This window comes from Brassica napus (genome assembly GCF_020379485.1).
Source record: "Brassica napus cultivar Da-Ae chromosome A5 unlocalized genomic scaffold, Da-Ae chrA05_Random_18, whole genome shotgun sequence".
Taxonomy (NCBI): domain Eukaryota; kingdom Viridiplantae; phylum Streptophyta; class Magnoliopsida; order Brassicales; family Brassicaceae; genus Brassica; species Brassica napus.
Window position 1 is genome coordinate 1 of NW_026014012.1, and position 17,384 is coordinate 17,384.

At 33.3% G+C, this 17,384-nt stretch overlaps 1 protein-coding gene and 1 long non-coding RNA gene across 2 annotated transcripts; one reads left to right on the plus strand and one right to left on the minus strand.

The window, feature by feature from the left end:
• Positions 1–4,576: 4,576 nt before the first annotated feature.
• On the plus strand, positions 4,577–8,787 carry LOC125594230 (the record flags this gene model as incomplete). Its single annotated transcript, XM_048770514.1, has 3 exons — positions 4,577–4,697; positions 6,116–6,244; positions 8,515–8,787. Coding segments are annotated over 3 exons (523 nt in total), but the record flags the coding sequence as incomplete, so codon positions are not given.
• A 6,033-nt stretch (positions 8,788–14,820) lies between these two features.
• LOC125594231 lies at positions 14,821–16,127 on the minus strand. The gene is made up of 4 exons (XR_007329791.1): positions 15,743–16,127; positions 15,302–15,460; positions 15,002–15,088; positions 14,821–14,925 (listed from the first exon to the last, which is right to left on the minus strand). It is a non-coding gene; the product is annotated as an uncharacterized LOC125594231 (long non-coding RNA).
• Between the last annotated feature and the right edge of the window lie 1,257 nt (positions 16,128–17,384).

Consider the following 17,384-nt stretch of genomic DNA (forward strand, 5'->3'; position numbering starts at 1 on the left):
ATGCTCGGTCCAAACCGGATATGTGTTTACTTATGGTGGTACTTTGCAATCTCATGGTGTTCCATGAAACAAACTATACATAGCCCACATCATCTAATCATCCGAAATCTTAGCCATGCATGAGGCAAGTCGTGAGTGTGTATGGTTAGGTATACTCAACACCATCCGATCAGATAGTGGAATGGTCGAGGACAATGGCCGACCATCATATATGAGGATAATGCAGCCTGCATTGCTCAACTCAAAGATGGGTATATCAAAGGTGACCGAACCAAACATGTACTATACCCAAGTTCTTCTTTCACACATGAGTTGCAGAAAGCCAAGGAGGTCAGCATCACTCAAATCCGGTCAAGTGAGAACTCAGCCTACCTCTTCACCAAGTCACTTCCCCCAGCACATTCAGGAAGCTCACGCAGCAGATTGGCATGCGAAGACTCAAGGACCTTCAGTGATGTCCAAATCAGGGGGAGTAATGTGTGTTGTACTCTTTTTCCTTTCCTTGGTTTCCCTTTTTACCACATTGGGTTTTGGGTATTCCGGGAGAGGTTTTAATGAGGCAAACGTTAGAACATTACAAGCCCGATATGGTTATGGCATCTAAGGGGGAGTTTATAAATCTATTGTATGGATATGTGGATTGCCATTAACTATCAAGGAGGTTTACATCCGACCCGACTATCCGGTCCGTCTACAACACCCGTCTCCGGTCCGTCTACATTCGTCCAAGACTAGTCAAGATGAAGACTCATTCAACCGGAGCATTTATGAGCTTTGACCAAGTCTGTATCTTTGTAATGAATGTAGTCAATATGTGTTAAATGTGTAGATTCTCTCATTTGCTGTAAATCTTTGTATGAACCTCCACTATATATTGATAGTGAGAGCTAATGAGAAAGACACAACTTTCACAGCAACACTTCTCTCATATTTCTAACAAGTTAAGAGATTTCTCTTTATTCCTTGATTTCGGCATAGAACATAGGTGTTCTCAACGATTTTAAGAAGACATTGATCTTAGGTATTCTTACACTAAATAAAATATTTGTAATATTCTAGTTTTCCAGTATTCTCAGAATCAACGGATCTCTAGTTTTTATCCCTAGAAATTTCTCAGTGATATCAGAGCCATATTTTTGGGTTTCTTAATCAAAACTCGTTCCTGGAATCATGGCTAATTTATTTCTTTCAAATTGAAGAAACTGTTTACGTAGAGATTACTGGTGATCCGGTTTACGATACTTATGATGATGACTATGCACACGTCACCAATATAAAGTACCGTAAGCAGTGGCGGATTTAGAAAATAAATTAACATGGGGCACTATATATATTATATTTACAAAATATTTAATTTAATTTAATTAATAAATTATATAATAATAATTGTTTTTGTGTAATGATTTGTTATATAATAAATTTAAAATAAATGACATTAACCATTAATTATTGCGTCTTATTTAATGCATTATTTAAATTAAATATTATTAACATAAAATAAGCATTTTATAATATTAAGTATTTATTTTGAGTAATGTTAAAAGAAAATTATATATTACACATATAGTTTCATTACAAACGCTTATTAAATATAGCTGTTAGTTTAATCTAAGTATTATAATTAATAAATACTAAATAAATAAAACAAAATAAAGCGCACAATGTTTTTCTTAGAAAAATATATACTAAAAGAAAAGGAAAACACTCATAAAAAATTTGCAACACAATTAAAAAAGAATATATATTTATGAAAAGTGATTAAAATAAAAAAAATGTATAGAATAAAATTGTTGTGTTAGTATTAGTTTTGTCTCTGGTCTTGCCCTCGAAATTTGAATTAAACTAAAATACTACGTTATTTATCATATTTATCTTAGCCTAATTTCCAAAAGAAAAACAGAAAATAATATGCCAGGGGTCGAATACGTGAAGCGTGGAGCACTGCTGTGAGTCTCATAACCAAAAGAGCTGATAACATCAATTAGTTCAGTAAGTGCAAAAGTGATTATTGTTTAGTGTGTGGCACGTGCCACACCCCACTCTACCGTGGATCCGCCCCTGGTCCGCAAGACGTCGTCGTGCATGAAGGCGTCCATAACTCCAACTCAACCAATTCCATACAAGATAGTGCGGTTGTGATAAGTATGAAAAATTATGCTCTAATTCAAGCAAATCACGTGGTGGTGGATGGCATCAAATCAAAGAGTCAATGGTTGTTACGTGTCTTGTTGGTGACTGGTTTGTGGAGACAAAACGTTCAACAACGAAGATTGGATACATTGACAAAAATAATTTGTTCTATATATGCCTTTTGTTTGTTTATGTGAAGATCAAGGATGCTAAGTTTCATCAATGGAGAGAAAAAAAAATAATTGACGACCACAGTACCAATCTGGAGAGAATGATGTAGTTAAATATTTGGAATATTTCCAAATATTTATTATTTAGTTTATAATTATTTAGATAATTATTTTTTATTATTTTAGGATTTTATGGTGTTTAATATATAGCTGTCTAGTCTTAAGTTTGTATTCAGTTTATGATTTGATTAATAAAAGTTAGAGATTTCTCTTTATTCCTTGATTTCTGCTAGAACATAGGTGTTCTCAACGAATTTAAGAAAACATTGATTTTAGGCATTCTTAGACTAAATAAGATATTTGTAATAATCTAGTATTCCAGGTATTCTCAAAATCAACGGATCTCTAGTTCTATCCCAATAAGCTTCCACTACATCAAACATCCAAATCTTGAACAACAATTTGTGGACACTTAAATCATGGACAACTGAACTGTGGAAAACTGAATTCAATATCCCCCAACATGTTGAAGCTTCAAATAAACTAATTTTGGATGAAAAGGCTTAATTCTGATCAAAATTGGACAAGAAGAAGTCACATGGGAGTTTGGAGAAGCAACCAAACTTGTCACTATTCAACCTTGAAGAATGCACCTTACTCATGTTACTTTCAACTTAAGAAGACTGAGCTTCTCTCTCCTGTCACTCTCACTCCCTCTCGTCATGTCTATCTTGGCTCTATCCTCTTTGTCCTCATCAGAAACCTTACAATATTATTTGTTTAGTAAAACTTTGTTTTAGTATCAGGTTCATAGGTCAACTTGCCTCTACATGGCATTGTTCTATCTGATTGTAAACTTTAAGTTGAATGAATAATTCTTCTTCATTACTCTCTTGTTACTTCATATTCTCTTTATTTTCTTGTTTCCCACAAGCCTAGACTCCACTCTCATACTCCCAAACTCTCCTAATCTCACTTGAAACTTGTTACTGTCTCAGATACACTTTCTCAACCACTCACTCATAATCTCTCCCATTTTCTGTTCCAGTCACCTAAACACTTAACCATCATCATTCTCATATCATTCTTCATCAATCTCACAGATAGTTGCATGAGCAACAAGTCTTTTGAGAATCAAATGGGGTAGTGGAGTCTTTGAGAGATAACCATTCAATAAAGATGTCCAAGTAATGAAGCATGAGTGTGTATACAACCTTCGAAGAATCATGTCCCATATCTGTTCACTGATTTTGCAGCGTAGAAACACATGATCCCTTGTTTCTGGAACTGAATCGCATATACACAGTTTAATGAAATCCCAAGGCCCCAGTTCGCAAGCCTTACCGAGTCGGCATTCTATAATTCTGCGCAAGCCAGGTATACTTTCAGTCTTTCCCAAACACACTTTCAATACTATCTGATCAGATAATTCGAGATTTAGAGTCCACTTCACTGTTGATCAGGTATATAGTTTAGAATCTTTCCAACATTTCCAGCATATACTGATGTGTATAGACTGGACAAGTCACGCGCTTTCTAATTTTCGTAATAACATTCGAATATTTATTCAAAGAGAGAATGTCTACTAATTCTCAAGTCTCGTTGTTGCACACATGACATGTCTAATAAAATATTTAATCCAGAAATCTCTAGTGCTTGATTGTTTCTATAGATTTTCAGTTTCCATTTATGAAATCTATGACTTGGGATCTCATTTGAGGACTGAACATATATATTTATGTGTTTGGTTTTTTTTTTTTGGCATCATCACATGTTTGGTTTTCTTGAAACGGTATCAAACAAGAAAATTTCCATTTTCCTGCTAGTAGATTGATATTACCACTGCTCAGACAATTATTGTTTGTCACATTCTCATATAAGAAGTTTTTTTTATGACCGGTAACTCGTCTTCCTTTATGACTGTCAATGGAGTTTTCATATTAATGAGTAACACAATTAGCTTAAAATATTTCGGATAATATAGTCAAGAGAGTTAATCATTTTTTTCTTTACATTTTCTTAAACGTATATGGAAAATTATTCTGCAATTTCGTGTATTATCTTAAAGAAATATATAGGTTAAGAGCACATCGTAAGCTTTTTACATACGAAATGTCAACGGATATTTTGAGATATCTATATCTAAAAGGATCATATTTCTATCGTCATATATTCGTTTAATATATCCAAAAGAAGGACAAAAGCTTAACATCTGACCTCGTTTTGGCTTTACGATGTCCATGTTTCGTAGTTATTCTGTTTCTTCTGTTCTTCAGCCGAAAGAAGAAAAAGACTCCGTCCTCGAATCTTTCTCCGCCTCGTGTTAAGAAGGCTAAACCGAGAAAGAAAGATGGAGGGTTTAGTGTGGTGACTTCAGGTCCTAACACTATCTCCAATGTATTTTCCTATTTTTTTTTTTAAAATAGAGATAAATTATTCTCCAACGTATTCTCTTATTTTTTCTTCTAAAAAATATTTTTAAAATATTCTTTTTTTCTTATACAATTATTACATTTTACTTTTGAATGTTAAAAATTACCCATTCATTTAATTTTTGATTTTTTTCATAAAATTGCAATATTATTTAAACTAAACATTTCAGTACAGAAAAAACATTAAACAATAAAAAAGTAGACATTATCTAATTATCAATATTACTATACTTTTCCCATAAATGATCAATTAATACATTCTGAAGTGAGAATGAGCTTCTTTATCTTTTCTCATTCGTTTGGATAATATTTAATGATATTTGTGGATCCGGAAATAATTTACCGGAATATTAAGTTGTTTCACTATGTTGTATTAATTGGATTTATGTTCAACTTATTTTGTTATCTATGTAATATTTATGTGCAACTTTTAATAATTAATTTATTATTAATCATTTTTGTTTAAATATATAATTTTAAATATCATTTGTTTAATAAAACAGTGACTTTCAATAAAATTATAATATTCTTTGTTATTTCAAGTATAATTGTAAAAATTAAAATTATTATCAAAACAAATAACTGTGTGTTTTATGTGTTAAAATTGTATTTCTACATAAATATGTCTTTTGGTTATAATCACAAAAAGTTAAAGGACTATTTTGTAAATAAAAAATGTATCTCTATTATAGAGGATTGCTATTTTTTCTCTAAATATAGAGGCAAAAATAACAATCTCAATTTTAGGAGAAGAAATATAGGTGGGTTGGAGTAGATTTTACTCGATTATAGCATATAGAGGCAAAAATAAGAAACTGCCACAAATACCACATTCATAGTACCATTTTTTCATGTTTACACTAACTATTTTTATCCTTACTTTTAATGAAAGATAAAAGACACTTATACCACTAAGGTTGACTAATCTAGACTTAGGTTTAGAGTTGAATGGTGAGATAAAATTTTTGGAATGTGAAATTTAGGATTCTAATAAATATATAAATAAATAATTAAAAAAATTTTAAAAAATTTTAAAATAGTTTCAAACATAATTTTCGATTTTCAAAAAGAAATTTTGTAAAAACATTAAAAAAAAATTTGAAAAAAATTCAAAAATAAATTTATAAAAAAGTTCGAATTTGAAAAAGTATAATTTGAAAACATTAAAAAATATTATTATTATTTATTTTATTTATTTAAATAATGATTTATTATATATATAGATAACAAAGGTATGTTGATTAAAAAAATATAACAAGAGTATAAGAGTCTTTTGCCACTTAATGAAGAACATATTTTGAAAATGTTCTCTCAATAGTGGTAAAGATGAAAAATAGTAACATGAAAGTGGTAAACATAAAATTTCTCCGAAAAATAACATAGGGTTGGAGATGTCTAAGACCAAAGGCTGTTGTTTTCGTGGAGGCAGCGGTTGTGGAGGAGGTTGCGGCGGTTGTGGTGGTTAAAGTTCTCCGTCGAAATTACCCTTTATGGTTTCTTGTTCGCGTGGTCGTATGAGTTTTATACATACAATCCAATGTTCTTATTTTGTGTGATCATCTAGAAAGTGTATATAGATGATCACTTGTATATTGTAATGAATCCTAAAAGGTGAAAGTTACTATTGGTAATTCTGAAATTTGTTGGGTTACAATTGGTTTAATTTTATCTATATAGACGCTTGGTGACAAGATTTCACTACACCAGCATTTTATTAAGAATTTGTGACTAACATGAAATTTCAAACATAAATACAAATTATTTTCATTCAATTTTTGTTAGAAGTTCAAAGGATATATGAGTACTAAACATTCTACTGAAATTTCCCCAAAACACTAATTTTAAATACTATTTAAAGAAAATATGTCTGTCAAATGTTCGTCGTATTTCCCTTTCAAATACTAATGGTAGGGATGGACGTTCGGGTACCCATTCGGGTTCGGTTTGGATTTAATCTGGTTTCGGGTTTTCGGATTTAAAGATTTCAGCCCAATTCGGGTATTACTAAATTTCGGTTCGGGTCCGGTCGGATCTTTGCGGGTTCGGTTCGGATTCGGATAACCCATTTAAATTATTTTTAAAATTTTAATATTCATTATATGCTTAAAAATTCTCAAAATCTATAAAACAAAATAATATATTACATATAAATTTGTATAATATATGTCAAAATACCTAAAATTAACATATAAATTGGTTTGATTTGAATATTTGGATTGAAAATCAATAAATATTTCAAGCATTGTTGTCGTTTGAAGATATTTTAGCTATTTTAGTCATTTATTTTTGACTATATATGTATATTTTCAAGTATTTTAGACAACTTAAAAGTATATTATATATTTTGGATGTTTTTAAATCTATTTCGGTTACATTCGGGTACCCGAGATATTTCGGGTCGGGTTCGGTTTTGGTTCTTTAGATAAAAAAATTTTGAACCCCTTCGGATATTTAATCAATTTCGATTCGGATTTGTTACTACTTTTCGGACCGAATTCGGTTCGGTTCTTCGGATCCGGGTTTTTTGCCCAGTCCTAACTAGTCGACTCGGTGGTTTAGGCCGTTTCTCGCTGGAACATCAGATAATTTGAGTCATATTCTCTGTCGATCCGTTTTTTTTTTTGTGGTAGTATATATTTTCAATTTTGAAAGTACCACTGTAAAATTAGGAACATATACAATATGTGTCGAAATTAATGTCCTATGTTTTACCGTGTTTTTGCAGATCATAAACTTTGCAACGGTTAACATGATTATGTGTAGTCAAAATATTTGGATTTTGTATTGTCCAAAAATGCATTTCTATATAGTGTATGGTTTAGAATGTTTTCCAACATGTTCCCGCATGAAAACCTTACGTTTTTTATATAAAAAAACATGGCCCACATGCAGGACTCATAGGGTAAGTGATGCGCTTTCTATTTCGTATTTCTTGTAAATTCACAGGAAAAGTTTGATTGGTCTTTAAAAAAGCTTGCTTGGTAGACCATGCAAGTTCAATCATCTCATTCACTAAAATATAAATTTAAAAAGAGAATGTGTATTTTTTTTTTGACATCAAAAGAGAATGTGTAATATATATGATATATCATATATCAAGTGTAGTTGTTAGCACGCATGACTAAGTCTATCATGTATTGTTTCTATGGAATTTCAACTATTCAATCATAGACCTTATATCTCATTTTAGATTGACCATTTAATATTTCCTTGAAAACTAATAAACAAGAAAAGTTTATCTACTTGCTAGTTGATTGAAATTTCCACTTCAATTATGTGTTTTTGGTTTATATATTTTGATTGATTCAAAAATTGATATAGTATTTATAAATCCAAGTAAAATATGCATATTTTTATATTTCGGATTAGTATTTACAAATTCAGAGATTTTTCCCTCGGATTTGAATCTTTGTATTTTTAACAAAAAAATCCAAAAAAATTCAGTTAAATCCATTATAAAATCAAATTTATAAGTAAATTCGTACGATTGAATAACACTTGATTTGATATAGAATTTATGAATCATTAGACCAATAACAATTAATTTTAATACAGATTTAAAATTATAGAACTAAACACTAAATTTAGTTAAGATTTTCACATTAAAATACAACAACCAATATTTAGTTATCAGCTTATATACTAAGTCAAAGGAGCTGTCTATATAGGAAAGGGCAAATGATTATTTTGTTTTATGTCAAGGCAATTGATCAAATGTATATCACCAGAAAACTATAAAACAAAGCCTTACAAATATTGTTTATAGACATTTGTTACTACAGTCGCGATGTGTCTTCTCTTTGTGCTATTACGCGCGTCGTCGCTTGCATAGGAAGGCGAAGTCATCACTGCCTGGAAATGACGTCAAAAAGGGTGAAACGACGTCAGACACGAAAGATGGAGGTCTTGTTGTCATGTCGTCGGGAAAGAATGATAAGACCACCGGATGCTGTGTGTTCGGCGCAGAAGGAGGTGATTGCGGTGGTTGTGAAGGCGGTTGTGGAGGTGGCTGTGGAGGTGGTTGTGGAGGCGGGTGCGGAGGTGGCGGCGGTTAAAATTTAATATTAGGGTTATGTATGGTTATTGTAACTTTGTGATTTCTGTGCGTGTGATTTTATTATTTGTACATGCAAGATATGAAGTGTGATGTATATAATTTCTTGTGAGAATGAAAGTTGAATCATGAATATGTATATTGCAAAATGAGTCATATATATAGGTTTTTGAGTGGATAATTATAAAGTTTTGGAAAACATTAAATGAAATTATATTCTATACAATTATTTGCGAAGTGATTTTTTACACGTTAAAAGTTAGATCGGTTAATGTCAATGTTATCCCTAATGAATAATTATATTTATTTGTAATAATTTATTTCTTTTAATAATAAATAGATATCTATAATTAATTTATAAATCGTGATATTGACTAATATATATCAATCTAAACTCTTAATTATTTTTGTGATTATTTTTTAAAGCTGATAAGTTGCCATCAATTTAACTGAATATTATCTTTGATTCAAAAAGATGAAATTTACGAAGTAATTTTCACATTAAAATTTTAACCTTAAAAGTTAGACCGGTAAATATCAATGTTACCACTAATGAATAACTATATTTATTTATCATATTTTTTTTTTTAATAAAAAATTAGATATTTATAACTAATTTATAAATCGTGATATTGACTAAATATATTTCAAATTAGACTCTTAATCATTTATGTGATTACTTTCAAAAGCTGATAAGTTGCCATCAATTCTGAATATTATCTTCCATTAAAAAAGTGAAATTTATGAAACTATATATATACTAAACCCTATTAATGTTTGTCGTGTATGCTCATATGTTTAGGTTTTAGTTTAGTTTATACCTTTATATATTAGTCGAAGTTATATTGCTTCTCGTATGTGATTTTGTTGTATAACGGTGATCATTAACCAGGGGTGTTCTCACCCTTGTTGGAAAAAGGCGGCAGCTTTAGGCCCCCATTTTCAATTACAATTTAGGGCCCCATTTTTACTAAATATGCATTCACTTATGTTTTAATGGAATGCACAATAAACAAGTTATATGAAATATTGTTTGAAGTAACTATGTTTCTGTATATATTCCATATAAATATATGTTTCTTTTTTTATTTTAAAAGAAAATGTTTTTTAGATTTCATTATTCAATTTTGTTGTATGCACTCTTATGATTTTCTACATTTTGTTCTTAACTCATTAATTTATAATTTACTCAATAGGATTAAAAAAAAAATCATGTTTTTCTTGCCTTAGGCCCCTCAAATTGTAGGCACGGCAGTGTCATTAACACAATCATTACATATCAGAAGTAGCTGTTTCATCTCCATCTCCAATCGTTTGTTTTGTTGTTTCCTTTTATGTTTTTCTATTTTTTTTTAAAATAGATGGACTACCAATAAATCGAGAAATAAAACAAGAAAGGTACATGTTTTTTTTTCTAAAGAGAAAGGTACATGTTATCATGTAAAATTTGTGTTTTTGTCTTTTTGACAAAGATGATAATTTGGTTTCCGACGAGATGTAATCGAATAACTTTTAAGACGAATTATCTACTTTACACTAAGTTTGATTCTTAATGGTGATGAATGATATCAACAATAACATATAAAAAAATTGTTCTTGTAAATAAAATTTCACATTTATATCACGAACAATGAGAAAAGGTTTTTCGTTTATGGTTTTTGGTAGGGCAAAAATAAAATTTTAATATTGGAGAGTTTGGAATCTGCTCTTCAATGAAAACGTAAAATTCTTTTTTTTTTTTTTTTTTCATCATGCATTATTTTATTTATATTGATATATCCATGCTAATAAAAATTTAAAGTGATTCTAACAGACTTGTAAGATTTGGACCATATATATATATATATATAACTAAGAATATTTATCATGTAAGCGCACGTTTGAAAAAAAAATATTTGTATGCACACATAAAAATTATACAAAACAATACATATTCAAAAGCATAAACCATGTATATACATAATGATCAACTATTGCAATTGTTACAGAACGAAATCTAGTAAATAAAATTGTATTAACGTATGTGCTATAAATGATCATGCATAGAATTCATTCACTTTCATTTATGGAGACAACGTAACAACGTACTACACAACAACGTTCATCTCTCTCCTCTACAAGTGTTTAAGCTCATGGACAGAGACATCAGGAATGCCATCACTGCAAGACAGCACAAGAGGAACTTAATTTCGAGGACTCATGTGCCTTTGGATTAGATGATTTCTTCTTCTGATTCTATAACTACTGACTTTCTTGTTTTTTATCTAATTTTTGCCAAGAAATAAGTGTGTAAAAGTCTTAGCTTGTTTAGGACAAACTTTTCATTTAGTTAAATGATATTTACAGTTTAGCAAAAAAAAAAAAGAATTCATTCACACGTTCTCCTTCTCGCAGCCGAACCCTAAAGAGAGGAACTTTGCGTTAATCGATCTGCTGCTCCGGTGGTCGTGATTCTCACCGCCACGGGAGCGGTCCCTGTCGTCTCTGTTTATATGTCTTCGGTCTTTGTCTCTGCGTTTTGACATCCGGTGGTTCGTGGCTTCAGATCTAGGTTTGGAGGAGATTCGATGGTCTGGTATCGGATCTGTGGCTCTATAGCTTGGGTTGGAGCTTCTCTGGACGTTGGGCTTGATGGTTTTTTGTGCGTCGATGGTGAGTTTGTCGATCTGGTTCCAGGGCCGTGAAGTTTAGCTGTCAAGCTTGAGTCTGAAATCCTCCTGTTTGTGGCCACTCCGAGGGTGTCTTTCTTGTGTTGTGTTTTAGTCTTCAGTCCTAGGTTGGTCTGGGGTGTTGGTTTGGAGATCAAGTTTAGTAATCACTTTGTGGATTGCTTGGATTGCTTCTCTAGGGTCGAACTGTGTTTCAGGTGTGCAGTTGCAGGTTATAGCTGGCTCTGATGTGGGTTTTTATTCTCTTCCATTGATCCTGGTCAAGCGCCCTTCAGGCGTCCTTTGGTGGTTTCGAGCTTGTATCTCAGTTTATGCTTCGGGGGTTGAAGGAGGTTTAGTGTGTAAGCAGGCTTGAGTTTGTTTGGGTTGGCGACTTGTTTAGAAGGAGCTTTTGCTGAGGCCTTGGTTGGATTTGATCTGATGTGGTCTCTGTGATGTTTGTTCTTTCTGAGGCTTTTAGTTGCTGCTTCGTGTAGTCACTAGTTTGGTCTCGTCGTTCAGTCTCGGTAGTATTTTTAGGTCTTCATTTGATGTGTCGAAGCGGGGAAGCTGTGCAGTTCCTTGGTTTGCATCCTACGGGTTCTCCGGACTTCTTGGTAAGGGGCTGTGGAGCTTATGCTCAATCGCGACGGTCTTGGAGCAGTCAATCGCCAATCGTGTATGTGTCTCATCGTTGGTTGCTCGGGTTGATGGCTTGTTCTCTGGTGGCTTCTCTTGCTTGAAGAAGTGGTAAGTGTGTTGTTTGCTTGTGGTTCCTTAGGAACGGTAGTGGAGATTTCAGCTCAACTCTAATAATTAAGACCTGTCGCTTTCCTTCTCAATCCTGCTTCCGGTTTCGACAAACTTCATCTTGTTTGAAGTTATGCTTGTGCTCCAGCAGGCGTTTAGCCTCTTTTTCCTTCTTTTGTCTCTTGAGTTTGTAGAATATGTTTTAGTGTAAGCGTTTGGTTCCGGGTGGTAACTTGTACACGCCGGCTTGTGGCTCCAGAAAGGGATTATACCTTTGCTGGTTATGTTGTAAGAACTGTTGAAAATCTATCATTAATCTACAAAAAAAAAAAAAAAAATTCATTCACTTTGAGCGCGTGGAATGACATCGGGGCCAAAATAATTGCTAGCGGTCGAGACTGCTTGGACCTCCAATAATGAGAATCAATAATGATGCATTTGTATGTTTCTGAAAGACTATCTACATTCATTAGGACTCCACAAACTTTGTTCGTGAACTGAATTAAATCAACTACCTTATTGATTGGCGCTTATCTCTCATTATCCTGCAACTTCTCTTTTCTTCACTCTTCAATTTAGCGTTTTTCAACGAAACAAACAAACAAAATTTATAAAAAAAATGGATGATCACTTCAAAACCATTGTTATAGTAGTTATCACCAGTGTTTTGGTTGGGGCAGTGGTTTTTTTGATATGTTGTTCCAATTGCATTAATAAAAAGCAGAAACTTCGATTGCCGGAGCCGCCACAGGTTCAACGACGGATGATAGTCAGTGATCCTACACGTCAGCCAAGTGGAATTCATCTGGAAAATGGTAAGATTTATTAAGAAATGAGAAACTTTGCTCACTTTCGACTAAGTCTAGGTTCTTACTTGTTTTTTCTTTTTTTTTTTTTTTTTTTTTTGCAATGATAAAACTTTTCCGGTTAAGCTGACTTTTGTAATATCTTATAAAACCCTCTCATTTCATTTACTGAAATTCATATTGAAAAAAAAATTGAGGAAGTTTGTTACAAATAAGTCTTCTTTACTATAACACTAGTGGTATTTTCCGGCGCGTAGGTTCATATGTTTTATTCTCTACTAATTTTCAAATGAATTCAATTTTTTTATCTATTCATTTGATAGTGGTTAGAGATAGTAGTTTATTACTTTATTTTGAAGTTGTTTATGTCAAAAATGAATAGTATAAGTGGTTTCACTAATCGATTCAATAAAAATAGAATAAATAGCTGATAACTGCACCAAAATAAATATAGTTGAACTTAAAACATAAAGTAAAATTGATGTTCCAAAAAAACATGTAAATGCATGTGTTTGTTTTTGTTTATGGGAAAGTTCACATGTATGACATAATGAAATTAAAATTTGGAAAAAGATGACATAGACAATTTAGTTCGTAGGAGATATAAATCTCCAAAGAAGATGCTCTTTCGCTGCTTGGAGTATTATTTTTATCGTAAAAGAGCGATGTAATTTTTTAATTCGTAGGAGATATAAATCTCACATATATTACTTATTTAAATTAATAATATGAACATTCCCTATATTTATGGTAATTAATACTTTCCATATTTTGTGAATTATAATAATTCTAATTTTTATGCAAACTATACACTCCATTAAATTTAAATATATTTTTTTCATGCATAGTATTATTTAACGATCGAATATGAATATATAAATAATTTTATTTTGAAAAAATATTTATTATATTGTTTTTACATAATAATGATATCAGATCGTACATATTTTTAGATTTTTACTGGTTTTCTAGAATTTTTAATTAAAATTCTTTTTACTAAATTTGAACCGGATTATACACAGGTCACTGGATCTATCGATTCACGGGTCTTTCGGATAAGAAAATCAAATAGTATAATAGAACAATTTTTTTAAAATTCAAATAGAAAAACTTGAAAATTATTATTTTAAAATAAAAGTTATAAACTCAATCGAATTTTATTAGAATAGTAAAAAGTTATCGGCGCTTTTAGAGAGCGGATCAAAATCTAGTTCTCTTATAAAATAATAGCAGTGGGTGTATCTCATAGTGATCTTGTTTGGATGACATATTATTGTAGACTTAATAACTCCCACTTAGTTGTTTGTAGAGGGGTGGGTGAGGTAACAGCTGAGTAGCTCATAATTGAGAGTTTGTGTTATTGTCTATTTATTGTGACCCTTTTTTGGAATACGCTAAGTTCTTATGAGGGCTTGTGGCAGCCCTAACGAAGAAGACCCATGGGTGAGCGGAGCCACTTATAGGTAAAATACATTGTGTTTGTAGGTTTGTTATATTTTCCTGTAAATTGTTATGCTATAGATTTCTCATACAATTAAGTTATAATATATGCGGGACGTAGTCAAAAACACGTCAAAACACACACAAACGCACAAACATTAACCAAATCTTGCAAACATTCTAGTGACAGGGGAATGTAAACCCATGAAGAAAAAATGACAGAAGAATTGCAGGAACGTATTCAATGTTTCTAACAATATGAAAACAATAAGGAAGCTGTTTTGTAAATGCATATTGTTCTTCTCATGAAAAAGCTTGTCAATACAAAGCTGAGTCTGTAGAGATACATAGTGAAATAAACTAACAACAGTCGTTTGTCTCAAACATTTGCGGGTCTCAGAGACAACATTTCGTAGCTATGTGCGTCTCTGTTTTAGATTCCTGGCCTGTGAAGTATGGAAAGATATCTGGTTGAAAAGGCTCTGCAGCTTTGACCTGAAAATTGATGAACAAAATATGAGACAAACAACAAACTATCTATGTAGATCTACGGTTCAAGTTGGTTACTCACAGAGACCATAAGCTTCTCCACAAGTGTCTGAGATAAGGACATTTGGTAGAGACGGTAAACTCAAGGCAGCCATTGAAGAACAACATCCTGGAAGAAGATCAAAATCAAGCAAAGGACCACTGTGGAGTAACTCTAATGGAGAAATGTGCCAATCTCCCACATTTTCATTCAGTATCTATATTATACATACTGTGAGCGTGTGAGTTTGGTTTGGTGCAGGTGGGCAGAGTGATATACCCATTTAGATATATATTAGTATATAAAAATAGAATTTAACTAATCATATTATTAAAGTCTGACCTTTTCAAGATCTAAACGATTGCATTTTCAGCACTTTATCAATTGGCCCTTTGGTTGTGTCTTTCCCTTTTCCATCACTTTTCTCTTCTAACTGAGCGTGTCTTGTTGAGATGCACTGACAATCTGGTTCATCTCAGGTGTCCAGTCCAAAGAATAAACCTGTGAATCCACACATGTCAACGTTAAAAGTTGGGATCTTTACCAAATCCTTCAAAAATGAAAACTATTCAAATCTTAAAGAACGTTCAGACTTAAACTCCAGACTTAAACTCCTCCACGAATGAAGCTTTAAGATTGGCTACACTAAACACTTAATCACAAGCTACAAAACTCCATAAAGATGCATACTTGGATGAATAAAAAGATATACCTTGCAGTGGAGGAATAAAAAGATATATTTGCAGAATATATGTAACCAATGAGATGAAACTTCTCACTCACCTTTCTGGCAATAGTTTGAAACCAACAACCATCACTCGGTGGCAATAGTTCACATCCTGTAGTCCGTCTGTAAAAGCAGCTGCGTGGTGGGAGACAGCCATCGACATTGCGTCCCGAACAGCTCCCACATCTGTGTCTGAACTCTGAAGCTCTCTCCAGCTTCTACGCTGCCATTAACGTCCACGGCTTGGCCTCCGTGTCAGACCTCATCACTCAAAACTGCTTCTACAAAGATCTCGTCCTCTCATCACTGTAGAATATAGATAAACATAGAATGTATATATTAAAACAGGTTTACAAAATATTTGAACCGGTTTATACCATTAAACAAAATTAAAAAAAAAAAATACAACACTAAACCTAATCTAGAGGCCGCCATCTTCTTGTTGATCTCTCCACCGCTGGCAAACTTAACCAATGAGATGAAACTTCTCACTCCACCTTTCTGGCATAGTTTGAAACAACACCATCACTCGGTGGCAATAGTTCACATCCTGTAGTCTCTGTAAAAGCAGCTGCGTGGTGGGAGACAGCCATCGACATTGCGTCCCGAACAGCTCCCACATCTGTGTCTGAACTCTGAAGCTCTCTCCAGCTTCTACGCTGCCATTAACGTCCACGGCTTGGCCTCCGTGTCAGACCTCATCACTCAAAACTGCTTCTACAAAAAGATCTCGTCCTCTCATCACTGTAGAATATAGATCAACATAGAATGTATATATTAAAACAGGTTTACAAAATATTTGAACCGGTTTATACCATTAAACAAAATTAAAAAAAAAAAAAATACAGCACTAAACCTAATCTAGAGGCCGCCATCTTCTTGTTGATCTCTCCACCGCTGGCAAACTTGAGCGTCATGCTTCCTCCTCCGCCTTTTCATCCTGCCTCTTCTGCTGTCTGTTCGTCCAGCTTCCTCCACCTCGCTTCCTCCACCTCGTGAATTCTCCGTCCTCCTCCATCAAGCTTCTCTGCCTCCTCCAACTTCTTTACCAACACAAAAACAATCGAAATCAAAAACTCACACACACACACAGATAGATGAGAGAGAGAGAGAGAGAGAGAGAGAGAGAGAGAGAGAGAGAGAGAGAGAGAGAGAGAGCAGAGAGAGAGAGAGAGAGACGATAGAGAGAGCGATAGAGAGAGCCTCTCTCGCTCTCTCTCTCTCTCTCGATCTCTCTCTCTCTAGCTCTCTCTAGAGAGAGCGCTCTATAGCGCGAGAGAGAGAGAGAGATAGAGATTAACCGTTCCAGATCAGGCCCGGAAAAGAGCAGAGAGACTTCCGCATGGCAGAGAGGATAGAGAGAGACCGTTGTGGCTCTCGCCTTCTCTAGAGCGACGAGCATGTGAGAGAGAGAGATCCGGCATTGCAGAGAGAGGAGAGAGGATACCGTTGGTGTCTCTCGCCTTCTCTAGAGCGAGGCACCGGGATAATCGAGAGAGAGAGAGAGAGAGAGAGAGAGAGAGAGATCCGGCATGGCAGAGAGGAGAGAGGAGACCAGTGAAATAGAGATACCGAATAAGGGGAAAAAACAAAAAAAACGTAACCAATTAAGCGCCGACACGTGGCGACATATGCCCATCCCTAAAAAAGGACGTGGCTGCAGGAGGTGGGAGAAAACTCTCCTTTATTATTATAGAT